The sequence below is a fragment of the Symphalangus syndactylus genome, chromosome 14 (assembly GCF_028878055.3).
Source record: "Symphalangus syndactylus isolate Jambi chromosome 14, NHGRI_mSymSyn1-v2.1_pri, whole genome shotgun sequence".
NCBI lineage: Eukaryota > Metazoa > Chordata > Mammalia > Primates > Hylobatidae > Symphalangus > Symphalangus syndactylus.
In genome coordinates, this window is record NC_072436.2 from 55825543 (window position 1) to 55852536 (window position 26994).

The following is a 26994-nucleotide window of genomic DNA, read 5'->3' on the forward strand; positions in this document are numbered from 1 at the left end:
CAAGCACTGTAGCCAAGCCACTCACCTCCTGCCCCCTGTGAGGCATCTGCTTGGAGGTGGGGGCTGGAAGGAGGAAGGAAGGCTCTGAAGCATCAGCGAGGCAGCTGTGGGAGGGAGACCTGCTGTGTCGGGGGATGGGTGGATGTGCTGCTGGGGCTGGGAAAGACCTGGAATCCCAAAGGCAGGAGCCAGTGACGCTTAAACAGCCGTCAAAATAGATGGTTATAAAAAGAATAACACGCAGAATCATCATTTGTTCCCGGTGAGTCTCACAGGTTTTCAATTTTAAAAACAGTGCTGAGCCCAAACTTACTTGATATTGTCTGCTCTGTAAGAGCCAGGCCAAGAAAAACAAACAAAAACAGAGAGAGCTCTGAGCAGGGACCCCCAACCTGGGTCAGCCCCTTCCCATCTAGTGGCGAGGACTGGGTCGGGTCCTGCTTCCACAGCCTTCAGGCTGCAGGGCATCCAGTCTAGCAGAGAGCCCTCCTCACTGTGTCCTCACTCCTACACCCAATGCCCTGCCTCCTCTCTGCTGTGGCTCCCAAGGCTGGGCTCTGGCAAACGGTGGCTGGGGAGACTCTGAGGGGGTGGAAGAGAGGAGCAGGCGTCCTGCACCATTATCACCAAAGGCAACATTCAAGGCTTGGGGGGGCTTTTGTCAGAGCAAAAGCGGGAGAAGGACATGGGCTTGTGAGTCTCTCCCCCTCTTCTTACCCCAGCCCCGGGCTTTCACCCAGTAATCGGGGGTGGGGCTTTCCCCAGTTTGGGAGTAGGGAAAGAAGGCAAAGGGAAGGCCCTCCTTCATGGCTAAGCTGGGCCTCTGTAAGTCCACGTTCCAGAGCTGAAAAGGTGACAGCCTCAAGACAAATGGCCTCAAGGGGGTGACATATGTGCAGCCACTTTAGGCGGTCATCACCAGTCCTGAGCTGGGTGGTGGCACGTGCCTATAGTCCCAGCTACTCTGGAGGCTGAGGCAGGAGGATCACTGGGGCTCAGGAGTTTGAGGCCAGTGTGGGCAACATAACAAGATCCTGTCACTTAAAAAGAAAAAGAAAAAGAGACCACTGGTCATGGCCAAGAGTGTCAGGCCCCAGGGACTGTGCTATCAGAGCAAACCTTCAGCAATGCTCTCCCCACATGCGGAACTCCCCAGCAAGGTATACCAGGTTCTCCAGAAGGAGGGGAAGAGGCCCAGCCCAGCATGGGAGTTGGGTCTGGAGCCCCTTACACGGCTGAGCTGAATTCACTCCTGAATCAGGGATCCCACCTGGCTGGGGTCCTCCCACGGAGCTGGAAGGCTGTGGCTCCTGGCCCAGCAGCAAGACTGGACCTGACTGTCCTTCTGCACGCTCTGTAATTTGCCCCTGGAATCAGCATTAAGTCATTTGGAGACCGATGCCAAGGATAAAGGCTCCTATCAGCCTTTGGGATCTGTGGCCCAGACTCCCTGGCTCAGTTGTGGGCTTTGCTGCCTCAGCCTCCAGACTGGCCTGCGCGGGAGGGCGGGGCCTCAGCCAAGTTGCCCAGACAGTGGAGTAGCCTTAGAGCCTTGGAGCCAGTGCCGAAGGGCCGCTGCACCATGATGTGCTCCTGTTACAGATGGAGACACTGAGAGGGTGATGTGGCCCCAGGGACCTTTGGAGTCCTTGGGGCTTTTCTCCTCTGCATCTGCTCTGACCCCAGCACACACAAGCTCCAGCTCCTTCTCACACGTAGTAAAACTGCACAGGTACGATGCTCCCATGCACACAACCAGGCATACAGCACACTGCTGTGAGGAACTCAGAGCAGACAAGTCCAGAAGGGCTGCGGGCTCTACACAGGTCCCAGCTGTCACTCTTCAAGACGGTCTGGACACAGGGTTCTGTGGGGGAGCTGGAAGGGTCTTTCAGAGGGCACGGAGGAGGGCCTCAGGAGACTGGGGGCTTGGAGGGTGGGTTCTGAAATCCCATGCTGCTGGGGACGGGGCGAGGACAGCTCCAGCTCAGTGACACTGTCTCCACTCACCTCAACTTCTCTGCTTGAGTTTGGGAGTTCACTGCCAACAATTCTTGTGGCTCAGACACCGTGTGCCACGCACACCTGGGCCTCACCACATCCGGCAGCAGGGCTGGGGGAGGGCAGGATGGAGGGGATACCCAGGCCCCCAGTCCTCCGGGTGCAGTGCTAGCCCTGGACTTTGCTGCCCAGGGGAGCTGGACAGGGAGGCCTAGGATGGGGGAGGCCAGTTCTGTTCTGCCTCTCCCTCTTCCCCTTGCCAAGGTCTTGAAATCCCCGCAGGCCTGGGGAGGGCCGGGAGCGTCAGCGGACTTCCCTCCAGGGCGGGCTTGTGGCAGGGGGAAGTGCTTCTCTCCGGGGCCTGGGGGCTTTCCCTGCCCCCAAGAGGAAGAAGCTTTGCCCTACACATAACTGGAGACCAGTCACAGACCCCTGCTTTCCCTATGAAAGGCCCCGGGACCCCCCTCATTTCCCCTCGGCCCAAGCCCAGGGGCCTGGGCCCCGGGGACTGTGTTCTGGCCTAGCTTGGCCACCAACCTACTGCAAGACCCTGAGTGCTGGTCTTATCCAGGCAATGGGGGGTGGGGAGGGGGAGGAGAGAGAAAATCCCTCTGGCTCAAGGTCTCCAAATAGATGAGAAATAGGACATCTCAGCAGGGACCCCCGCCATCATCCAGTGTAGGAATCACCCGTGGCAGCAGGCATTTGTCAATGTTTGTGGTGACAAATTTCTAAGAGGAAAATTCTGGGAGGGAAAGGGAAAAGGCAGAGGAAGCGTGGGGTTGGGGGTTGGAGTACTCCAAGGGACATAGCTGGCCCTAAGGGGGTGCTTGCATCTGAGAAGCTGGGTTTAACAGGACTCAGTGGCTTGGGACAGGTCAAAGGGTGGGCGCAAAGACGGAGGGGTGCTGGTCCCTCCGACTCCAGATAACACCTTCCCTTCCCTTAGTCGTTGGTCCCTGCCTCCTCCCCGTGTGTTGCTCCCGACGCCCTGCCTTCCCCCTCAACCCCCCCGGAGTCCCCGGGTCAGCCCAGACTGCGCCCCACGTGAGGGGCGGGGGCGGGCGCCAGCGCCTTCCTGCTCTGCCCTTGTATGGTGCCCCGGAGATCGGCCCACGGGTACTTAACCCGGGCCGCCGCGGAGGGCGCCCGGAGTCGACCGCTCTGGCAGCGCCACCGCCGCGAGAGCCCAGGACGCGGGAAAGACCGAAAGGAAGAGGAAGAGTCACCGGTGGCCATGGGGCTGGAGGCGGCGCGCGAGCTGGAGTGCGCGGCGCTGGGCACGCTGCTGCGGGAGCCGCGGGAGGCGGAACGCACGCTGCTGCTGGACTGCCGTCCCTTCCTGGCCTTCTGCCGGCGCCACGTGCGCGCCGCGCGGCCAGTGCCTTGGAACGCGCTGCTGCGGCGCCGCGCGCGCGGCCCTCCTGCCGCCGTTCTCGCCTGCCTGCTGCCCGACCGCGCGCTGCGGACGCGCCTGGCCCGCGGGGAGCTGGCGCGGGCCGTGGTGCTGGACGAGGGCAGTGCCTCGGTGGCGGAGCTCCGGCCCGACGGCCCGGCTCATGTGCTGCTGGCCGCGCTGCTGCACGAGACCCGCGCGGGGCCCACTGCCGTGTACTTCCTGCGAGGTGAGCACGCCGGCCGCCCTTGGCCCGCCCCACCCGACTCCAGCCCGGCTTTTCCTGCTGACCGTGCCCTTCCCCTCCTTGCAGGAGGCTTCGAGGGCTTCCAGGGCTGCTGTCCGGATCTGTGCTCTGAGGCCCCCGCCCCTGCGCTGCCGCCAGCAGGGGACAAAACCAGCCGCTCCGACCCCAGGGCTCCCGTCTACGACCAGGTGAGTATTGGCCCCCCCACCCCTGACACTCCCTCCCCACCGCAGACTGGGCGCCTCTAGGGAAAGAGCCTGCCATTTGGGGATGCGAGCAGTTTGCCCATATACACACCTTTATACGTGTGTGTGTTTGGGGAGCGGATGGGGCATGGCTGCTCGCGCGTGCCTGTGTGGGTCTGTGTGTGTTTGCATGGGTATGTTGGGAGCATGAAGCGGCATGTGTGTCCCGGTGTGCCCTCCGCACATTCCTGAGTCCTGTCTCAGGTCAGGAGGACTGGCTGAGGAGTCCTCTTGTCTCGGCCAGCCCATGGGGTCTCCACCCGCTGCTGCTCCAGCTCTCCAGGGCTGGGCTGGAAAGGCCTCACCGCCCCTCTGTCCCCTCCAGGGTGGCCCTGTGGAGATCTTGCCCTACCTGTTCCTGGGCAGCTGCAGCCACTCGTCAGACCTGCAGGGGCTGCAGGCCTGTGGCATCACAGCCGTCCTCAACGTGTCCGCCAGCTGCCCCAACCACTTTGAGGGCCTTTTCCGCTACAAGAGTATCCCTGTGGAGGACAACCAGATGGTGGAGATCAGCGCCTGGTTCCAGGAGGCCATAGGCTTCATTGGTAAGGGGCGCCTCTGCCCAGGGATCCCGAGGAGCTCCAGAGGAGAAGACTAGGGGCACCTGTCTCCTGGGCTGTGCACATTCTGTCTGACACCACTCCCCCATCTCCCTTGCAGACTGGGTGAAGAACAGCGGAGGCCGGGTGCTGGTGCACTGCCAGGCTGGCATCTCGCGCTCTGCCACCATCTGTCTGGCATACCTCATGCAGAGTCGCCGTGTGCGGCTGGACGAGGCCTTTGACTTCGTTAAGCAGCGCCGGGGGGTCATCTCCCCCAACTTCAGTTTCATGGGGCAGCTGCTGCAGTTTGAGACCCAGGTGCTGTGTCACTGAGGTGGTGCCCCTCTGCCTGCCTGCCCCACTGTGCTGGCAGGAGCTGACTGTGGACTGGTGGGCTCCCCTCTGGGCCAGCACAGTCCCCTCACCTCTGGGAGGGCTGCTACCTCCTCAGAGTTTGAGAAGCCCCCACATGGGGGCTCTAGGAATGCCGGCATCCTGGTCTTTCCGACCTGGTGCTCTTCTGCTGGGGGACTGAGGCTGGCCCTCATTCGGGGTCGGGAACCGAGGGTGTGTCTGCTCTTTCCCACCCCATCCTCTGGCAGAAATCAGCTAGACTCTATACCATGGACTCTCACTGGTCCACCACCATGTTGAAGCCCTTGGCAGCCTGAGAGCTCCAAGGAACAAGCTGTGACAACCAGGAGCCCTGTCTGTGGGTTCGTCCACCCAGGGCCTGGAGCCCAAGCCCTGTGTTCCTGGGGAAGCTGGGGACTTGGGAAGTGATGGGTGTGTCGTCTTGCGTGTGTCTGTCTGTGAGCCTTTCACACCTGTGCTGGCGCTGGAAAATTATTTGTGCTCAGCTGACATTTAACACTCCCTCCCCCGCTTCCTCCTAGCCCTGTGGGCAGGGGTTGGAAACTTAGCACTTTATATTTATACAGAACATTCAGGATGTGTCAATAAAATATTGTTATATTTAAAAAACAACAACCCAGCATCTGGTCTCATCTGATACCCGGGAGCCTGCTTGGACCTCACATTTCCTTGTGCCCTCGGGGTTTGGGAAGTGAACGGGCAGAGGGGCCAGCGGCCGGAAGGGGCAGGTCTGACCCTCCCCACAAAGGCTGCTCTCTTGGCCCTAGTTCTCCCTGGGCTGGCGTCTTTTCCCAGACAGGGACCTCGCTCCAGAGCTGAACGGGGTTGTTTCTGGAAGGCTGGGTCCCGTCCGTGACTCAGAGCCGGGCCCAGTGCTGCCCCGATCAGACCCTGCTTCCTTTTCGGAACGTGGAAGGATGCGAGTGTGTGCCTGAGGGTGTGGTCCTGTGGGGGTGGGTGGTCTTGGCCCGTGCACACCTGCATGTTGCGCATGCTGTTCCTGTGGAAGCGTGTGTGCACGCCCACACAAGAGGCACTTCCCAGGCCGTGTGGGTCTCTGTCTCCTCACAGCAGGCCCGCACAGCCTCCCTACTCTTCTCCCACATCCCAGGGCTGGGGTTCACAGCGCCCCCGTTCCAGAGCTCCTTCATGTCCCCCAAAGGCATGTGGCCCCGTGTCTGGTGCAGAGGACCTGTCACCAGGGATGGGATTCATTGCTCTGCACACCCACCCAACTAGCACATCTTGGTCGAGCTTCCAATTATGGGCCCAGCATAGGACTAACGTTCGGTGGAGAACTGAGACCAGGGCCCCGCCCACGCCAGAAGCCAAGGGGTACCTGCCGAGGCTGCCGGAGGAGGGGTGCTGTGATCTGCCTGTGAGCAGGGGTGCTGAGGCCTTTGGAAATGGTTGTGCCGGAGGCAGTCCTGCTTCAGGCTCACTGGGACACTCGGCCATTCGGAGTGTCATCCAGCCAAGGGTTGCCTCTGCACAGTGCTACCTCTACGGATCTGTCTGTGGTCTGTTATGAACTGGGCTGCACAGCAGGAGGTAAGCAGCTTCATCAGTATTACAGCTGCACCCCATTATTAGCATTACTGCCTGAGCTCCGCCTCCTATCAGATCAGCGGTGGCATTAGATTCTCATAGGAGCTCGAACCCTGTTGTGAACTGCATTGGAGGGATATAGGATGTATGCTCCTTATGAAACTCTAACTAATGCCTGATGATCTGTCACTGTCTCCCATCACTCCCAGATGGGACCGTCTAGTCGCAGGAAAACAAGCTCTGGGCTCCCACTGATTCTACATTATGGTGAGTTGTATAACTATTTCATTGTAGATTACAATGTAATAATAGAAATAAAGCGCACAATAAATGTAATGCACTTGAATCACCTAGAAACCATCCCCCTCACAATACTGGGCCAGGCGTGTTGGCTTATGCCTGTAATCCCAGCACTTTGGGAGGCCAAGATGGGTGGATCAACTGAGGTCAGGAGTTCAAGACCAGCCTGGCCAACATGGCGAAACCCCGCCTCTACTAAACATACAAAAATTAGCCAGGCATAGTGGCGGGCGCCTGTAATCCCAGCTACTTGGGAGTCTGAGGCAGGAGAATTGCTTGAACCTGGGAGGTGGAGGTTGCAGTGAGCCAAGATCGCGCCATTGCACTCCAGCCTGGGCGTCAAGAGTGAAACTCCATCTCAAACAGAGGAACAAACAAAAACCGGTCCCTGGTGCCACAAAGATTGGGAACTGCTGTCTTACGGCATTCTGAATGCCTGGGAGGGTGTACTTATGGGGCAGGGGGCAGCGTAGTTTGACAGTCTGGGGGCTGGTTTTGCTTCACCTTGCTGTCTACAGTTTTCTTGTCTGTAAAATGGAGTTTCATTGTTAGCCTCCACCTCTGAGGATGTAGACTTACACAAGTCAATCCATGTAGTGCCTGCCCATAGTAGGCGCTCAGAAAATGTTAGCTAACTACGGCCCTAGGAGTGAGGTTGATCTGATGTGCCAGTGTACAGGTGCGAGGTGTGCATCTGGACCAGGATGGACACTCATGACGGCTGGGCCTGGGGTCCGCTCAGCCTTGTGCCTGGAGCCCGGCACAGGGGGGCACTCACTCTGTAAGGCCGAATGAAGGGTAATCCTTGTTCCCGCTGCTGTCTGAGGGGTGGGGTGAGCCACTCCAGTGTGAACTAGGCAGAGCCGGGGTTGCTATTCCGCCTTCCTTAGGAGCTGAGTGGGCATCTGTTGGGACCCACTTGTACCCCCATGCCCAGCTTGGGTGGGCGGGGGACATCTGGGGCTCTAAGTCATAGGGTGCTTCACACCACACAGCCTCATCTCACACACAGCCGCACTGGTGGCTGAGGCCTCTGTCCACCCCACCTTCGGCCCTACCCCATCCCACCCTACCCAGCCCCACTCCCCTCTCCTCCCTTCCCCGTGCTTTTTATAGCTTGTCATCTAGCAAACTGCCCTTCTCTTTCTCTCTCTTTCCCTCCTTTCCTTCTTTTCTATTTATTAAATTTTTAAACTTTTAATTGTGGTAAAAAACGCAACATAAAATTGGTCATCTTTACCATTATCCAGTGTTTAGTAAAGTGTATTCACATCGTTGTGCACAGATATCCAGAGCTTTTTCATCCTGCAAACCTGAAGTCCTATACCTATTAAGTGGTAACTCCCCTCCCCAGTCCCCAGCCCCTGGTAAGCTCTGTTCCACTTTCCGTCCCTGTGCACTGGGCTACTCTAGACACCTCTTGGAGGTAGAAGCATGCAGGATTTGTCTTTTTGTGACTGGCTTGTTTCGCTCAGCAAAATATCCTCAGACCAACTGCATGTCCTAATAAAGACTCTGTTTCTCTCCCCAAGCAGGGTGATTATTTCTTATCATTATTTTAATTCTTTTGTTTTTTGAGACAGAGTCTCACTCTGTTGCCCAGGATGGAGTGCAGTGGCACAATCTCGGCTCACTGCAACCTCTGCCTCCTGAGTTCAAGGGATTTCCGGCTAATTTTTGTATTTTTAGTAGAGATGGGGTTTCACCGTGTTGGCCAGGCTGGTCTCGAACTCCTGACCTCGAGTGATCTGCCTGCCTCGGCCTCCCAAAATGCTGGGATTACAGGCATGAGCCACCGCGCCTGGCCTACTTTAATTTTTTTACTGAACATTCATCTTTTTTTTTGAGATGGAGTCTCACTCTGTCCCCCGGGCTAGAGTGCAGTGGCGCGATTTTGGCTCACTGCAAACTCTGCCTCTGGGTTCAAGCGATTCATCTGCCTCAGCCTCCCGAGTAGCTGGTATTACAGGTGCCCGCCACCGTGCTTAGCTAATTTTTGTATTTTTTTAGTAGAGATGGGGTTTCACCATGTTGGCCAGCCTGGTCTTGAATTCCTGATCTCGTGATCCACCTGCCTCGGCCTCCCAAAGTGCTGGGATTATAGGCGTGAGCCACCGTGCCTGCCTGAACACTCATCTTAAGTGGTCAGCCTCGTGCATCTGTTTTTTGATGGGTCCTATTCTTTATTTTACTTATTTTTTCTAGGTTTACTGAGGCATAATTGACAAATAAAAGTAGTATATGTTTAAGTGTACAACGTGATGTTTTGACATATGCATACCTTGTGAAATGATGACCACAACGAGCTAACTAGCATATCCATGGTGTGTATCCTGACATCTGTCAATACCCTGCCCTGGCAGCAGGGCGTCTGCCTCCATCATGGTCTCCCTGTGATTCTGATTCCTATCTTTGGAGAAGCTCTGGATTCCAGGCACAGCAGGAACGCTGAAAGGTCCTTGTGGACAATAGCTATTCTTCTTGGCTCTGTCGCTTCCCTTCACTGGGTGCAGGTGACTGGGGGGGTGTCCCCAAATGCTGCCCAGCGCTGACATGCTCTGCCTCTGGGATTTCAATCCAGGTGGGGCCCTGAGTGACCTGGCTCTGGGGCTCAGGGGTATGGAGGAGGGGGGATATAGGTAAGGAGTTTAAATTTCCAAATCTGTGAAATGGGAATAAATACTGACTGATCATGCCAGCTGCTGTGGGATTAGGGGGGTGGACTCCCTGCGAGGCTCTGGGCATCTGGGGGTTCCACCTTTCCCACATGGCAGGCTTTCTGGGGTGCTGCACACCGTTCAGTTTGTGAAATTTCCTGGAGCCCTGTGCTTGTGATAGTGAACTTTTCTATATGTGTACTAAAATAAAAGCTTGTGAAAGTGCAGTGACCTTTTCCTCCTTCCGGAGATACACAGGGGGCGCCCCAGGGTCTCAGGCAGCTTTCCCCATGTCTAAGCACAGGCCGGGGTGGGAAAGGGGGTCTCCCTCGCTGGAGGAATAGGTCTATACCTGGGCTGGGGCCTCAGCGGGGCCTGGAGCAACTTTCTGCGATGTTTCTCTGCCCCCTGGTGGCAGGAAGGAACCTCAGAAGAGCCACACTCCCAAGCGGGCCCCTCCTGTCTTTCACCCACTACAGCCAGGAAGGGGACTGGGCTGGGGTGGGAACCACAGGTAGGCATCGGAGGGGCTGCCAGTAGACCTGGTTTGGGTGGGGCTGCCGGTAGAGCTGGTTGGGGCGGGGCTGCAGGTGGAGCTGGTTGGGGTGGGGCTGCAGGTGGAGGTGGTTGGGGTGGGGCTGCAGGTGAAGGTGGTTGGGGCGGGGCTGCAGGTGGAGCTGGTTGGGGCGGGGCTGCAGGTGGAGCTGGTTGGGCGGGGCTGCAGGTGGAGGTGGTTGGGGCGGGGCTGCAGGTGGAGCTGGTTGGGGCGGGGCTGCAGGTGGAGCTGGTTGGGCGGGGCTGCAGGTGGAGCTGGTTGGGGCGGGGCTGCCGGTGGAGCTGGTTGAGGCGGGGCTGCAGGTGGAGGTGGTTGGGGCGGGGCTGCAGGTAGAGGTGGTTGGGGCGGGGCTGCAGGTGGAGGTGGTTGGGGCGGGGCTGCAGGTGGAGGCGGTTGAGGGGAGCAAGGTGGGAGGTGGAGCAGCTGCTATTTAAGAGGGGGTGGTGGTGCTGGTTCTGCAATTAGGTTACTGTCTCTTGCTGGGACTTAGTCTTGTTTGCTGAAGGGGCAGCAGGGCTCTACCATGGAGGGTGTAGGGGGCCTCTGGCCTTGGGTGCTGGGTCTGCTTTCCTTGCCAGGTAAGCTGGCTGTCTGTCCCTCCTGCTGCTGACTCCAGCCTGGAGAAAGCTGGGGAGAGGCCAGAAGGTTGTGGCTGGAGTCTGCAGGGATTGTAGCTGAGCTCAGTGGCTCAGAGCACAGAGCTCTCCAGGGTTATTCTAGAAGTCAGCTCCTGGGGGCCAAGGGGAGGCCTCCTGAAGACCCTGGAAGCAGAGGGCCTGCCTGGCAGAAGATAGGTGTTGTGCCCCAGGCCTACTTGTCTTGGGGTGGGGGTAGGCTGTAAGTCCCCACTCCAGCCTGGTCAGGCAGGGGGTCGTCCAGGCTGAGCCCATTGTCCAAGAGCCTGGGCTGAGAGAGAGTCATAGAGTGGGGTCTGAGGCTGGCCCTGCCCGTCACAGGCATCAGAACCTGAGGTCTGTCCTGCCTCCTTCCTTCCTGCCCTTCCTTTACCTCATAGGTGGGGCACGTGCCCTTTTGGTCCCCTAAGGGAGCTCCTTCCCTGAGGTCATCTAGACCTTGGCACCAGTTGGGGTTGAGCAGGGAGGTTGAGAAGGCTCTTTGGCTTTGTGCTGGAGCCTACTCTTCCTAGGGACTGAATCCTACAGTCTGATCCCCCACACTCACCCCGTGTCCTGCTGTCTGGTCTCACCGGTGGGTGCTCCAGGCATCTGTGTATGCCCCTGTCTGTCTGGACCAGGTGTGATCCTAGGAGCACCCCTGGCCTCCAGCTGCCCAGGAGCCTGTGATACCAGCTTCCCAGATGGCCTCACCCCTGAGGGAACCCAGGCCTCCGGGGACAAGGACATTCCTGCAATTAACCAAGGTGAGGGCACTACATCTTCTCACGGCCTGGAGGGGCACGACGTTATATAGTGTGAAAACCACACTGAACACTCAGAAATGCAGAGCCTGGGAGGAAATGGACCAGCTTACACTGGGCTCTAAGTGGTTTTTAAGAGATGGAGTGGCGTTGCTATGTTGCCCAGGCTGGTCTTGAACTCCTGGCCTTAAGTGATCTTCCTGCCTCTGCCTCCTGAGCAGCTGGGACTACAGGTGTGAATGGGTGGAAATTCTATGGGCAATTGCTTAAGTCTACTTTTTCTTTTTGTATCTTTCTTAGTGGATTGTTACTTTTATAAGAAAAACTAAGCTCTTAAATGGCCTGGGTGTGGAGCTAAGCGGTTAGTCGACGTTTGAGATTGTCAGCCACCCTGTGCAGCACTGTCTGCAGGTGTGATTAAGAAGTCTGAGGCTCAGCCGGGCGCAGTGGCTCACGCCTGTAATCCCAGCACTTTGGGAGGCTGAGGCGGGTGGATCATGAGGTCAGGAGATCGAGACCATCCTGGCTAACACACTGAAACCCTGTCTCTACCAAAAACACAAAAATTAGCTGGGCGTGGTGGCGGGCGCCTGTAGTCCCAACTACTCAGGAGGCTGAGGCAGGAGAATGGCATGAACCTGGGAGGCAGAGCTTGCAGTGAGCTGAGATCGTGCCACTGCACTCCAGCCTGGGCGACAGAGCATCTCACAAAAAAAAAAAAAAAAAAAAAAGTCAGGCTCAGGGTCTTGCCATCTGGGGATGTCAGCTGAGGAATGAGGGTGTATAAATAGTCTGAACAAAGCCAGTCAAAATGGAGACTGGAGTTCAGATGTTAGAGCAATGAGGGCTGAAGCACTCAGGATTGAAGCAATGAGGGCTGAACAGGGGGCAACCTTGCCCTAAGGGTGGGTGAGATCCTACCAGATGTGGTAGCCACTGTGTGATCTGCTCCCCTCTTCCTCCGTGAGCTGACTTGGGGGCCCAGCACAAGCTGAGCATTGAGCCCCAGGCACCATCCCACCCCTGGACCACCGTGAGTGGTCTGCAGGTAACCAGAACCAATGGAGAAACTCCCAAATGCTGGTGATCCCAACAACTATCCTATCACCTACAGTGAGGCTGTCTCATAAGGGCTGTCCATGCCTCACCCAGTGCTTTCCTGGGAAGCACCTGCCCATCTCCAGCCACTGTGAATATGGCTAATGCTGCACAGCTGTCTGCCTCCCAAGACTGGCCCTTGGCCAAAAGGAGCTGCCTCAGCCAGAGATGCCTGGGGCCTACTCCCTTGTCTGCCTGAGGTGGCCCACTGTGACTTCTAAGGGACAGGAGTCTGGCCCCTGCCTAAAGGTGGTACAAGTCAGCGGTGCCATTTGTGGTCTGGAGCGCCCATGGGATCTGGCTGAGGCTGCGCCTGGGTTCTTCCCTGCCTTCTATCCTGCTTCCCTCACTCCCTCTGTGAGTCACTTGTGGGAGACCCAGCTCAGGGAGAGATGAGAAGCAGAGGGGCTAAGGGGAGAGGGGCTTGCGAGAGCCGGTATTTGCCTGCCTCTGATGGTGGAACAAATTTGTGGAACAAAATTGCCACCTTAAGGGGCCCGAATATAACAGATGGGTGGGGAATAGATGGGGGATGAGGTGGGCGGGAGACCCCAGGTCCTGTTCTGAGGAGTGTGGCTCAGGCTGGAAGAAACCGCTGCTTCATGACAGCAGGGACCTGGGCTTGGGACTGGATTGCATAGGTCATGGGCTGTGTTTGAGCAGGGGAAGGATGCAGTCCAGCTGAGAAGCCTCGCACACTCAGGGACTGTGTGACTTCCCTGAGGCCACATAGGCTCAGTGCTCAGGGAACCTCTAGCTCCACAGTCAGGAGAGGGACAGACTCCAAGCCTCAGACTCCTTTGTCTTTGTCCCCCAGCCCCCTCACACCTGCAGACAGTCCCGCACAGGGTGGCTGACTTTCTCAAACATCGACTAATGACTTAACTAAACACCCAGGCTCGGAGAGCCGATGACCTATACTTTTATCAGGCCATTTAAGAACTTATAAAAGTAACAATCCACTAGGAAAGACACAAGAATAGACTTAAGTAGGGACTTGCTTGGCCTGTCCCATGAGTCAGTGTTCTGGGGGACATGGGCCAACACATCCTTCCTCCTTTCCCAGGGCTCATCCCGGAAGAAACCCCAGAGAGCAGCTTCCTCATCGAGGGGGACATCGTCCGGCCAGTGAGTGCACACACTGACGTGTGTGGGTGCGGATAAGCCCTCAGCTGGCGACAGGCCCTCTGAGCCCACCCTGGATGTCACGGGGCCTGATGTGTGAGGGACGTACATAGCTTGGTAGATGCCTCTTTTTGTCAAGGTCAGAGCGACTGTTCTGTTAGGAAATAGGAATAAGCCAGCCCGAATGCTAAGGGAGGCTGGTATCTGAAGTGCTGGCACAGTCGGCCTGAGAGGGCTTCCTGAAGGAGGAGGTTTGAACACTTGACCCAGCTTGGTACCCTGCCCAGGGGAGGTGCTCAGATAAAGGAAGAGATGAGCAAGAGTTGGCAGAGTGGCCAGTGGCGAATAAAGGGCCTGGTGGCAGTGGCGACCTAGGGATGGTGGAACAAGGAGTGATGTTGAGCCTGACCATCTTGGCTGTGGTCGAGGGGTCACATCTGAAGGGAGAAGGTTGCTGGGGATTGGGGTGCCTTGCTAGCAGAAAAGGGAACACTGTGCCCAGGACAGCAGTGATGTGTTTTAGGCAACTGCGAATGGCAGAAGGCTCCTGAATAGGACAGTGACCCAGGGGAAGGCAAGACTGTCCTGTTGGAGGCCACCACTGACGGCACAGCCTCTGGCTGGGCAGGAGAGCCAGAGGCTGGCCCAAGGCTGCCCGGGAACTCCGGGGCCAGGGCAGACCCTCCGGGTTATGCAGTGAGTGCTCGGGGAGGTGGTGTGCAACCACCCAGAGCAGAATCAAATGCCTCCAGCTGATGGCACAGGCACGCTGGGGTGCTGTGGAGCCTGGGTGCAGAAGGGCTCTGGTTGCTGGAGAGCAGAAGAGAGTGGCCGAGGCCAGGGTGCTGCCTCACTTTCACTCCATATAGGCTCTGTTCCCATGATTGTCCCACGTTCAGGGAAGCCTGGTGGCTGTTCCCCTCTGGAAGGGGCACTGCCATCATGCTGGGGTGGGGCTGCTGGCCCAAGCCCTTCTGCTCCAGGGCACCCTGGGGTGCTGGGCCTCCTAGCCAACATCCTCAGGGACTAATCTCTTGTTTACTTGAGATTGAAATTCTTTCGTCATAGGCCAAGGGACTGTCTTGTGCATCAAGGTTCATGTAGCTGGCCCGTTGCCTTCCACAGCTCTGTCCCGTCTCTAATGGTCCCCCATTCCCATGCACACAGGTCCTGACTCCCACATCTTTGGGGTTCTGGTGCCCTGGGGTGTGGTACCCTTGGGGCACAAAGCTTGGGTGGCCTCTGTCCCCAGGGGTTGAACTGCTGCTCTCTCCTCAGAGTCCCTTCCGACTGCTGTCAGCAACCAGCAACAAGTGGCCCACGGGTGGTGGTGGTGTCGTGGAGGTCCCCTTCCTGCTCTCCAGCAAGTACGGTGAGTGAGCATGGCGGGCTCCCTCCCTGCCTCAGCCCCTTCTTCCTAATGCGGCAGAGGTGTTCCTTTCTTCCCTTTTCCTCTTACACCACCACATCCCCTCCACCTCCCTACCCGAAGAACCTGTCCATAGAAGCCCTTCTGTTCCTGAAGGTCTCCTGAGTAGGGAGGGTTAAAATCCTGGGAGAGCTGATGGGAAAGTATGTCTAGGGGGATCTGGTTCCCCTTGAGACCATGCGGTGCAGAGGACAGTGACCTACCCAAGGCCACACAGCCAGGATCTGTCTGGGGCCCAGCTTCTTCCTGGCACCACTAGGCTGCCCTTTCTTGATGCTGTTTTGGGAGAGTAAGTTCAGAGCTCTGCTCCCAGACCCTCATGTAGAGCTCAAAGACCACCAGGGCTCTGGGCGCTCAGCCAGGTGGTGTCTTCCAGATGAGCCCAGCCGCCAGGTCATCCTGGAGGCTCTTGCGGAGTTTGAACATTCCACGTGCATCAGGTTTGTCCCCTACGAGGGCCAGAGAGACTTCATTTCCATCATCCCCATGTATGGGTAAGTACTGGGGCCAGGACGCGTATCTCAGCTCGCTTCTGCATTCAGCCCGGAATTAACTTGTCCATTGTCTAAAATGTATTTCTAGACAATGGCCCCTCTGGGCCCATCCTCCAGGGCTCTGTCCCCCTGCCCACCCTGAGGGGTCTGCCCGGTGTGAGCTGGACCTCCAGGGCGGAAGGTGGGAAAGGGATGGGAATGGTGCCACACCCTCCATGTACAAAGCCCTCCTCTCCCAGGGGACTTCATGGGGTGGTGAGGAGGGGAGGTTTTGCGGGGCAGACAGTGCTTGAGTCACTGAGTCCTGGCAAGTCCCCTAACTTCTGAGCCTCTTCTGTCCCCTCTGGGGTGTGAGTGGTGGCGATACCTGCTTCCTAGCTTGTCAGGGGCCTGAGGCAATGTGTGTGAAAGCCTTGGCTCAGGGTTGCCCAGGAGGGTGTGCTCACTTAGTGAGCTGCTTCTGTCCTCTGTGTTCATATATCAGTTTCTGCCACCTCCCTGCAGCCCAGGCTGGTGATGGGGGTCCGGTATGGCCATTTCACAGAAGTCCAGGCAGTAAAGGGGCTTGGAGAACGGTGAATCTGAGACTAGAGCCCAGAGTGGGGCCTGCCTTTTGGGAGTTTGTCTATCTTGTGTTGTGTGGGGAAGGAGAGCCCAGGTCTGTATGTCTGGAGGGATCTGGGCTGGTGCTCATCCCGCTTGCTCTCATCACCCTGCAGGTGCTTCTCGAGTGTGGGGCGCAGTGGAGGGATGCAGGTGGTCTCCCTGGCGCCCACTTGTCTCCAGAAGGGCCGGGGCATTGTCCTTCATGAGCTCATGCATGTGCTGGGCTTCTGGCACGAGCACGCGCGGGCCGACCGGGACCGCTATATCCGTGTCAACTGGAACGAGATCCTCCCAGGTGAGCCAGGCCACAGACAGGACAGGCTGGTGCCGGGGAGGGGGCAGCAGGGCTTGGGCCCAAGTCGCCTGGTCCCCATGGGTGAGGCTATCCATCCTCCCCACCACCTGCCTGCTTCCTTTGGGGAAGGTGGGGGTCTCGCTTCTCTCTGGGACCTGGAGGTGGTCCAGCTGCTGTTCTGGGCCCCAGGCCTTCCTCCGCCCACCTGTAGTTGTGCCTGAGCTAGGGCGCCACCACCTGCTTTGTCTCGCTTCTCATCCCTGACACTGTCCTCTCCCTGGGGATAGGGCAGGCAGTGCCCACGATACCTGCTTGTTGAGTACTCTAGCAGCGGTCTCATGTACCAGACACCACCACCGTGGGCTGGGGCTGTGTGCCAGCTTGGGGAGCTGAGCCAAAGTGGAACCCTAAGGTAGCAGGCTGCACAAGCCAAGTGCTGGGCCACGGGCTGAGGGCAGCACTGTGGAGCTGGGACATGTGCCAGTGGTGCCAGTGAGCAGGTAGAAGAAACGCAGACTATGGCCATGGGAGACTGGAGGCTGGAGGCAGGTGGGCTGTGGTTCCTGTGCTGGCAGCAGCAGCTGGGTGGCGCCGGGGATCAGATCCTGGTGATGGTGGGGTCTCTCCCATTGTGGGCTTGATGGTCTGGTTCAGGAGGCAGGAAGAGCCCCACGAGGGAGGGGCAGAGGAGGTTTGGGTGGGAGTCTGGCTTAGGGGTTGGAGCGGGAAGGCCTCCGGCAGGTGGAGGGCATCTAGCACGAGTCCTTTCACTGCTGTCGTGTTAGCCAGGTGAGGCAGCCAGGGAAGCTGCCTGGGCCCAGGGACCTTCCCAGGCCTCAAACACCGCTTTCTCAGTGGCTCTCAGCCACACGAGTCACAGAGAAAGGGGTGACTGGGGCACGTGGGTAGCACCTCACAAAGGGAGGGGATGGATATTGAATCAGACCAGGCTGGGGAGGTAGTGAGGGGGGTGACAAGTGACTCTGTACCCTGAAAACAGACTGATGCTTCCCAATGCTCGTGGAACAGTTGTGAAAGTTTACCCTGATAATTTCGTGATATACCATGAAATGCCATGAAAACCTGCAACTCTGAAAGTAGACCAATGTAAACATTCTGATCACGATATAAAGTAGAAACCGATACATCAAAACCAAAAGCTTCTCCTATTCAGAAATTGAAAAAAACAACAAAACTTTCTTTCAGCTCTGGAGTTAAAGTACAGCAATTCTAAAACAAAAATCATGAAAGACTATACAAAAACCAATGGTTCGCTGCTAAAGCAATGCTCAGAGAAAACGTGTAGACTTACGTATCAGTAAACAGAACAAATTGAGCATGTCAGCCCAAGTTAAATGAAAGCAGGAGGGAATTTAAAAAGGTAAAAGCAGAAATTGAGTTGGAAAACAGTACTAATAATTATTCCTAATGATAAAACAGGCTAAAACACCAGTTCCCCAGTGGAAAAAATGAGAACATATTTGTTCTCATTTAGGTTAAGATGTTCTCATTAGGTTAACATGTACAGAAACTGCTAGGGCAGACACATTAATAACAGTAATTAACTGCTGTGGGGCGGGGAGGTGGGAACTCAGGAAGCAGGGGATGGAATAGACTTTTACTACATCTCAATATTTGACTGTTGAACCAAATGAATATACTACTTATCCAAAGATATGTTTAATGAATTTTTAAAAAGAAAGAAGAGCTCGAGAGGCAGCTATGTTAGGCAGGTGGTGAGGTATGAAGGTGCTGGAGCGCTGATTTGCTCCATGGAGAGGAAGCTGCTGTGACTGAGGTGGCGTGTATGTGTGGCTGGCTGGGTTTGGGAGGACTAGGGGAGCAATCCCTTTGAAGGCCTGGGGGACCTGAGTGAGGGGGAGATGGGCTCCAAATCTGGGGAAGTGTTGTGGCCTGACACAGGAAGAACAGGTGGGCCTGTGACTGGGGACTAGGGCATCACCACTGCAGATGACAGCGTGGCAGCTTTTTAAAGTTGGGTCAAGGAATAGACATTTCATCTGGGGTGGGAGGGGCATCTGAGACCCTGAGCAGTGTGTGACCCGTGGCAGCTGTGGATTATGCAGAGACCAGCCCCGTACAGGGTGAATATGCAAGGAGGAAGGATGGGTGGAGAGAACTGCTAGGAGGTGATGGTTGGCCAGCCATGGGGTCCCTGTGCCTCCACCTCAACTAGTACAGGTTGGGGCTCCTCCCAGGGCTGGGGAGAGTGGGACTGGTACCAGAAGCAGCATGGTGGCTGTGGGCTCAGCCCCTCAGCTTGGGTGAGTTATGAGCTCCCGGAAGACTCTCCAGCCATTGCTGGCCCTTTGTTGCCTGCCCTCTTTATATGTCAGTAGGTTGTATTGTTTTTGTATTTTTAGGCTTTGAAATCAACTTCATCAAGTCTCGGAGCAGCAACATGCTGACGCCCTATGACTACTCCTCTGTGATGCACTATGGGAGGTGAGGACCCTGCCTTCTTCTCCCCCTGCTTCCCCCAGCCTCTCCCGTGGTGGTCTGGGCTCAGGGGTCTCCCGCTGGGTTCCAGGCTCGCCTTCAGCCGGCGTGGGCTGCCTACCATCACACCACTTTGGGCCCCCAGTGTCCACATCGGCCAGCGATGGAACCTGAGTGCCTCGGACATCACCCGGGTCCTCAAACTCTACGGCTGCAGCCCAAGTGGCCCCAGGCCCCGTGGGAGAGGTGAGTGGCATGGCAGGAAGGTGACTTGAACCTGGAAAAGGCACCTGTGCTCTAATGGTGTCAGGGAGGGTGACACGGAGGGAGATGAGTTTGCAGGGGGAGCAGGGTGAGATCACGGGGGCTTGCCACGACGACGCAGAACAAGCACTTGAGGAAAGTTAACACTCACTATGACTCAACTCTAACCAAAGAGGAATAGGGATCACTTGCTTAGCCTAGATAATAAACATCTACCAAAAACCTAGAACAAAAGTTAAAGGTAAAACATTAAAACTGGGACCAAGACAAGTTTTCCCACCATTGTCCCATCTACTCCACATTGTGTGGCAGTGGAGGTCCTGGGCACTGAGGTAGAGCCAAAGAAACTAAGGGTCCGAAGATTGGAAAGGAAGCAAAGAAATCGTTCATAATAGATGATTACCTGTATTGAAAGCAACAATCTATAAACAAGTTATTAGAACTAATAAGAATTAGAAAAGGTAAATACAGTTAATATAAAAATCGTATTTCTGTGCACCCAGTTAGAAAACACAATTGTTAGTAAACATACCATTATAATAGCAATCATAAAGGTCCCAAGGAATAAATCTGACAGCTGTATCAAACATTTGAGGAAAAATGAACCTTTATTAAAATCATTAAATAATACTTAAATAGAGAGAAATCTGTTATTGAAAGACAATGTTATAAAAATTCAGTCTTCCCAAATTAATCTATAAATTCCCATTCAAAATAATTTTGATCCTGACAGAGTGATTTTTTTTTTTTTTTTTTTTTTTTTTAAAAGATGGAGTCTCACTCTATCACCCAGGCTGGAGTGCAGTGGCACAATCTCGGCTCACTGCAGCCTCTGCCTCCGAGGTTCAAGTGATTCTTGTGCCTCAGTCTCCTGAGTAGCTGGGCTTATAGGTGTGTGCCACCACACCCAGCTAATTTTTGTATTTTTAGTGGAGACAGGGTTTCAGCATGTTGGCCAAGCTGGTCTCGAACTCCTGACCGCAAGTGATACACCTGCCTTGGCCTCCCAATTGACAGAGTGATTATAAAGTTTTTATATGAAAACATGAAAGGTCAGTAATAGCCAAGACATCCCTGAAGGAAAAACTAAAAAGACTTGCCCTAGCAGATGTTAGTCATCTAGTTCATGAAATGTCTTTACATAAATGCATAGCACTGGAGCAAAGCTAAACAATTGCCTGCTGGAACAGAATCAAATTTAGAAACAGATCCCATTCAGAAGCAGACCCTTGATGAAGGGCCATTGATGGTCACTAGGGAAGGACAGTTAAGTTACTTAGTTGTCTTAGAGCCATTTAGCATCTATTTAAAAATTCCTAACTCATATCATGTGCAAATAACTCTGGATGCATGAAAGACACATGTAATAAAAACTTTAACACGTTTAGGAAAAAAATATATAGTAAGATCTCTTCATGACCTTGGGATAGGGAAGGATCACTTAAATGAGATACAGCACTAATTGTAAAACTAGAAAGATTCATAAATTCAACTACATTAATTATAACTTTGTCCAAAGGCACCAAAAAGAAAGTGAAAATACAGGTTACAAATGAAGATTTTTTTTTTTTTTTTTTTTTTTTTGAGACAGTTTCACTCTTTTTGCCCAGGCTGGAGTGCAATGGTACGATCTTGGCTCACTGCAACTTCTGCCTCCCGGGTTCAAGTGATTCTCCTGCCTCAGCCTCCCTTGTAGCTGGGATTATAGTCACGTACCACCACGCCCAGCTAATTTTGTATTTTTAGTAGAGATGGGGTTTCACCATGTTGGCTAGGCTGGTCTTGAGCTCATGACCTCAGGTGATCCCCCTGCCTCAGCATCCCAAAGTGCTGGGATTACATGTGTGAGCCACTGTGCCTGGCCCCAATATATTTTTTTGCAACACATAATTTGTATACAAAATACATAAAGAGCTACACATTAATACAAGAACAAACCAGCTGAGTATGATGGCTTATGCCTGTAATCACAGCACTTTGGGAGGCTGAGGTGGGTGGATCGCTTGAGCTTAGGAGTTCAAGACCAGCCTGGACAACATAGTGAGACCCCATCTCTTAAAAAAAATACAAAAGTTAGTGGGATAGTGGTGTGCACCTGTGGTCCCACCTACTCAGGGAGGCTGAGGCAGAAGAATCACTTGAACCTGGGAGGCGGAGGTTGCAGTGAGCCAAGATCGTGCCACTGCACTCCAGTCTGGGTAACAGCCAGACTCTGTCTCAAAAAAAAAAAAAAAAAAAAAAAAAAAATCAAATAGAAAAATGGGAAGAGACTTAACAGACATCTCGGAGACCAAATGGGAAACACACTAAAGATGCTCAACCTCAGTAATTGAGGAAATGCAAATGAAGACTATAATACCATTCTATAGCCACTAAACTAGACACTTTAAAGCCCAATAATACCAAATACTGGTAAGGATATAGAGTGATGAATGGAAATGCTAGACCCTACTGATAGGAATATAAGTGGCCGCAACCACTTTGGAAAACAATTTGACATCCTGGAAGGTTGAAGTGTACATAACCCCTGACCCAGATTCTACTCCTGGGTCATCTTGCATGCAAATTGCCCTCTCCCTCCCCTCCACTACCTGCTTCTGCCTCCAGCCCCAGGTAATTACTAACCTACTTTGCCTCTCTGGATTTGCCTGGACATTTCCCATAAGTGGAATCACAACACATAGCCTCTTGTGTCTGTCTTCTTAATGTTTTCAAGGTTCATCCATGTTGTAGCATGTATCAATAACATCGCCGAATAACATTCCGTTGGATAGATATGCCATACTTAGTCACCAGCTGAGGGACACTTGGGTTTTTACTTTGCAGCTATTATGAATAGAGCTACTATGGACATTTATGTACAAGATTTTGTGTCAACATGTCATTTCTTTTGAGTATACAGCTAGGAATGGAATTGCTAGGTCCTACGATAACTCCATGTTTAACTGCTAAGGTTTTTTTTTTTTTTTTTTTTTGAGATGGAGTCTCACTCTGTTGCCCAGGCTGGTGTGCAATGATGCAATCTTGCCTCATTGCAACCTCCACCTCCAGGGTTCAAGCAATTCTCCTGCCTCAGCCTCCCAAGTAGCTGGGACTACAGGTATGTGCCACCATGCCCGGCTAATTTTTGTATTTTTAGTAGAGACGGGGTTTCACCATGTTGGTCAGGCTGGTCTCGAACTCCTGACCTCGTGATCCACCCATCTCGGCCTCCCAAAGTGCTGGGATTACAGGCGGAGGCACAATGCCTGGCTGTTGCTAAGATATTTTCAAGTGGATGCACCATTTTTATTCCCACCAGCGGTATACGAGGGTTCTGATTTCTCCCATCCTTGCTGACACTTGTTATCTATCATTTTGATTAGAACCATCCTAGTGAGTATGAAGTAGTATCTCATTGTAGTTCTGAGTTACATTTCCCTAGTAACTAATGATGAACATCTTTTAATGTGCTTGTTGGTCATCTGTATCTTTGGAGAATGTTCATATCCTCTGTCTGTTTTTCTTCAATCGGGTTGTCTCTTCTGAGTTGTAAGAGTTCTTTATATATTCTAGACACATGTCCCTCATCAGATGTTGCCCTTAAATATTTCATCACATCCTGTGTTTTTTGTTTTTCCCACTTTTTAATGATGTCCTTTGAACACCAGGATCTTAAATTTGGAAGTTCAACTGACCAATTTTGTCACTCCTTTTTGGTGTCTATGATGCCTTTGCCTAACCCAAGGTCATGGAGATTTGCTCCTGTTTCCATGTAAGTCTTAGTTTCAGGTTTTGCATTTAAGTATATGACCCATTTGGAGTGAACCCTTGAACAGGGTGTAAGGAAGGGGTCCAACTTCATTCTTCACGTAACTAGCCAGTTGTTCCAGCACCATTCTTTCCCCTACACTTTTTTACTGTACTAAATATCTTCTAAAAAAAAAAGTCCCTAAAGAATAGATGTAGTGAGAAATCTGTATGTAATTTCTTTTGTTGAGATGGAGTCTTGTGCGCCTCAGCCTCCCGAGTAGCTAGGATTAGAGGTGAGCACCACCATGCTAGCTACATTTTGTATTTTTGGTAGAGACAGGGTGTTACCATGTTGGCCAGGCTGGTCTTGAACTCCCGACCTCTAGCGATCCGCCTGCCTCAGCCTCCCAAAGTCCTGGGATTACAGATGTGAGCCACCATGCTTGGCCTTGTATGTAATTTTTCTAGAGGTTTGACTACCATGACTAGGGAATTGGGAGGTGGTGGAAAGGCCTGTGGTCAAGGCATGGGTCTATCAAGATGGTGAGCATGGGAGTACATTCAGATGCTGGAACCATGACCTGCTGGAGGAGAGGGGTGGGCACAGTGGGGAGAAAGGACACCCAGAATGTTTGGAAAAAGGCTGCACATGGTGGGAGCTGAGGCATTTCCTTGGATCTAGTGGGAGGGAAGAAGACAGGAATAGACCTAAGTCTGCAGGAGGATCTTGATGTACAGATGCTGGGGACTCTGTTACCTAAGGAGAGGTGAGGCCACCAGAGGTAGGCAGAAGGGGTTGGAAACAAAGGAGAAGATGTGCCTCTGCTGACTGGAGAGCAGGAGACACCTGGTACAGACGGGAGATGCCAGCACTCTAGGGCTGGGTCTGGCAGCAGGTGTGATGGCAGGGGAAGGTGGTTGAGGCTGCCTCTGAGGGGGTGACTGCCATGGGGGCTGTGGACCCTATGTAGGTGGGAGTGATCTGAAGTGGAGAGGGCTGGTGTAGGAAGATGCTGGGTCTGCGGAGTGTCTGCAGAGCCGCGCTACCTCAGTGTGCACAGGTGGAGGGGGTACTGTGGAGGGTGGCCCCCAGGAACAGGCTGCAATGGTGGCAGCTCCTGGTGCTGACCAGGTCTGGAGGGAGGTGTGGGCTGTGAGGCTAACAGGACCTGGTAGAAGATCGCCAGTTGAAATGTGGGAGTGAGGATTTGGTCAGGGTCAGCTGAGGGAAGAGGCTCCTGGTGAAGCCCTTGCTGCGTGCGCAGGAGGAGCTGGGATGGGAGGCAGTGCTGAGGGGCTGGGGCCAGCCAGAGCACATGGGCTTGAATGAGGAAGAGTGCTCACAAAGAGGTGGGGTACAGTTGTAGTCTGGCATTACAGTGAAGAACAAGGAAGCCCCAACCTAGCTCCCGGCACGGTGCAGGGTTTAGATGTGGCCATTAAGTGCAGGAACGGTTCTAGGGGACGTCTTGGGTTCGGGGTGAGTGGTAGGGTATGGCTGCGGGCAGAGCAGCCTGGGTGAAGGGTCCGGAAGGCAGGCGCTTTGGTGCTGGTTCAGGCAACTTAACTGTCCCAGCGGTCTCGGGTGTGAATGGGGCAGTGGTGGAAGCCTGAGTGGCCTGACATTCTGATGGTGACTTCAGGGGCCAGGCAGGGAAGAGATGGGATGGCTTCATTGTCCTGGTCTCTAGTAGTGTGGGAATCCGGGTCTTGGAGGCACTAGGCAGTGGCATGGGTGGGCACCACTCCCATGAGCTGGGCTCTTCGTCCCCGTGAGTGACACTAAAGCCAGCTCTGGCTCCGCACAGCTGGGCCACATGTCATCCTACAGTTCAGAGGCTCCACCTCCTGTCTTTCCTGTTGCAGGGTCCCATGCCCACAGCACTGACAAGAGCCCCGCTCTGGCCTCTCTATCCCTGCAGCGGCTTTTGGAGGCACTGTCGGCAGAATCCAGGAGCCCTGACCCCAGTGGTTCCAGTGCGGGAGGCCAGCCTGCTCCTGCAGGGCCTGGGGAGAGCCCACCTGGGTGGGAGTCCCCTGCCCTGAAAAAGCTCAGTGCAGAGGCCTCGGCAAGGCAGCCTCAGACCCTGGCTTCCTCCCCAAGGTCAAGGCCTGGAGCAGGTGCCCCCGGTGTTGCTCAGGAGCAGTCCTGGCTGGCTGGAGTGTCCACCGAGCCCACAGTCCCATCTTTAGAAGCAGGAATCCAGCCAGTCCCTGTCCAGGGAAGCCCAGCTCTGCCAGGGGGCTGTGTACCTGGAAATCATTTCAAGGGGAGGTCCAAAGATTAAGCCTGTGGCCTCTGTCCCCAAGTAGGGAGGGCATCCTCTCCAGTGGAGCTGGGTCGTCTACCTCTTGGCTCCTCTGGGCCACACCACTGTCTTCCAGCCCCAACCTACCACCCCATCTCAGAGGGCCGGCCTCTTCCCCTCTCTTCACTGTGTTCCCCTAAGGGCTCCTAGGGCCAGGGGTTCTTCTAGCTCTGCCATAGGGGAAGGTAGGCCTGGCTCTGCCTGCTCTTGACTTTTGCCCCAGCCCTGGAAGATGCTGGGAATGGGAGGTGACATTCTCCAGAGACAGGTCCTGGAAGGGGTGGGGAAGAAGTAGGTTCCAGTCCCACAGAACCCTGGAATCCTTCCTGTGCCTGAGGCCCTGCCCCCCAGCATGGACTAATGGTGTCCCTATCTCTCCCTCGGGGCAGCCCTGTGGCTGGGACCCTGGGAACAGCCTCCCATCCCACCTAACATGCCCAAGTGTGGGGGATGTTCTGCAGCGGTGTAGCCTCCAGCCCTTCTCTCCAGGAGGCTTTGAGAGCCCAACTCACACCCCTGCAGAGCAGGAAGGTGCTAGGTCAAGGGCTGCCACCATCGGGGAGAAGAGAAAGAAGTGAGGCCCCACCGGATTGCACAATGGGAACCTCAGCTGGCCCCTGAACAGAGGACTCAGTCATCTCCACCCCAGACCGCTATTCCCTGGAGCTCAGCCAGGCGCAGCCTTGGAAGGAGAAAGGGCTGGGGTTACCTGGCCTGTCCTCCTCCAGGCAAGGCCCCCTCCTCCTCTGCCTTAGCTCCGGCTTTCCTCATGAGGTTTGTCCCAGGCATGAAGAAAGCATCCAGGGTGCCAGCGAGTGGGCCTGGGCCAGAGGCCCCTCAGCCCCCAAGGGTACTGTTTTGGTGGCCTTTCAGAGGGTCAAGGAAGCCCTGCTTGGGGTAGAAGGGGGAGGAAATAAAGTGGAGTGTGCTGTGCTGACCTTCCCGCCTCCTGTGTGCCTTTAACTCCCCTTGCCCTCTGGGGCCCCAGGTGGCTATCCCACCTTCCAGTGAATACCAAAGACTTCAGCGAGTGCTCCAGCGGTCCTGGCCAGGAAGCAGCAGGGCAGGGCTGAAGCTTGGAGTTCCCAAGTTCTGGGGAGAGGTTGCTGTTTGCCAGCCTTTTGGAGGGTCACATGCTGGGGCCGCACTGAGGACACGAGGACGCGCTCAGGGGACACTGTGCCCTCTGCCTTCAGTCGGCCTTGGGTTTCAGTCATGAGTCACAAACCCTGAGACTGAACAGCGGCCCAGTCCTGGGCATTAGCACAAGGGAAGGACTGCAGGGAGGTGCTGTTCTTCCTCTTGCTCCTGGCTGGGGGAGTGGGGTCTGCGTTGAGTGTAGAGTGGATAGGGGCTCTGGCCATGCCCCTACGAGTAGGGGACAGCCCCGCTGGGAGGCTCCCAGGCAGAGACCTTGAGGCAGCCCTAGGACAGAGGCAGTACATGCAGCGCCCCGTTTATCAAGGACAGTAGAGGCTGGCCCTCCTCTCGGCCTCTGCTCCTGGGTGGAAGGAGGTGCTGTGCTTCGTGCCCAGGGAGGCCCCTGGCTCTCGGGCCACCCGTCACCAGCCTCCATTAGGATTTGGCTCTTGGTCTCTGATCCTGCATTCTCTTGAAGATGCCACTTGTCTGAGCCTGGTGGCTTAAGGGGAGGGCAGGGACAAGGTTCAGTCCTTTGAGCCCCAGCCTGGGTGGTGGGAGGGGTACAGGACCCTGGGGTGTAAACAAAGCCCAGGCGGCTAACCATCCCCTCCCAGGGGTCTGTGGCCTGTTCACCTCCCCAGTCACCGGCCATGCAGCTATGTAGGCTCAATTTGTTCACTCATCCAACATACCAGGTAGGCAGTCTCTGTTCTGCTGGGAATAGCAGTGGGCAAGGCGGGTTCCTCTTCTCATGGAGCTTATTCAGGGCGGGGAGGGTTGGGCAATAAGTCAGC

The 26994-nt window shown here is 55.0% G+C and overlaps 2 protein-coding genes across 3 annotated transcripts; both read left to right on the plus strand.

Moving 5' to 3' along the window:
• The first annotated feature begins 252 nt into the window (after positions 1-252).
• DUSP2 (dual specificity phosphatase 2) lies at positions 253-5418 on the plus strand. Of its 2 annotated transcripts, XM_055242459.2 has the most exons (4): positions 253-3626; positions 3711-3832; positions 4215-4434; positions 4550-5418. In XM_055242459.2, exons 1-4 carry the CDS (start codon positions 3095-3097, stop codon positions 4762-4764), a joined length of 1089 nt encoding a protein of 362 aa, XP_055098434.2. In that variant the 5' UTR covers positions 253-3094; the 3' UTR covers positions 4765-5418. The 2 variants fall into 2 exon arrangements, with proteins under 2 accessions (XP_055098434.2, XP_063473768.1); XM_063617698.1 differs by having other exon boundaries at positions 3092-3832.
• A 4972-nt stretch (positions 5419-10390) lies between these two features.
• On the plus strand, positions 10391-25998 carry ASTL (astacin like metalloendopeptidase). Its single transcript, XM_055241624.2, has 9 exons — positions 10391-10445; positions 11123-11248; positions 13410-13471; positions 14747-14840; positions 15274-15391; positions 16111-16292; positions 18677-18758; positions 18844-18998; positions 24615-25998. The coding sequence occupies exons 1-9, from the start codon at positions 10391-10393 to the stop codon at positions 25034-25036; spliced, it is 1296 nt and encodes a 431-aa protein (XP_055097599.1). The 3' UTR covers positions 25037-25998.
• Positions 25999-26994: the final 996 nt, after the last annotated feature.

What these genes read in the sequence shown, in the direction of transcription:
- ASTL (XM_055241624.2), top strand. Translation starts at nt 10,391, where the DNA reads ATGGAGGGTGTAGGGGGCCTCTGGCCTTGGGTGCTGGGTCTGCTTTCC. An exon ending in TCTGTGATGCACTATGGGAG is followed by an intron (nt 18,759 to 18,843) that starts GTGAGGACCCTG and finishes GCTGGGTTCCAG; the next exon opens with GCTCGCCTTCAGCCGGCGTG. An exon ending in CCCCAGGCCCCGTGGGAGAG is followed by an intron (nt 18,999 to 24,614) that starts GTGAGTGGCATG and finishes TTCCTGTTGCAG; the next exon opens with GGTCCCATGCCCACAGCACT.
- DUSP2 (XM_063617698.1), top strand. Translation starts at nt 3,095, where the DNA reads ATGGTGCCCCGGAGATCGGCCCACGGGTACTTAACCCGGGCCGCCGCG. An exon ending in GGGCTCCCGTCTACGACCAG is followed by an intron (nt 3,833 to 4,214) that starts GTGAGTATTGGC and finishes TGTCCCCTCCAG; the next exon opens with GGTGGCCCTGTGGAGATCTT. An exon ending in GGAGGCCATAGGCTTCATTG is followed by an intron (nt 4,435 to 4,549) that starts GTAAGGGGCGCC and finishes TCTCCCTTGCAG; the next exon opens with ACTGGGTGAAGAACAGCGGA.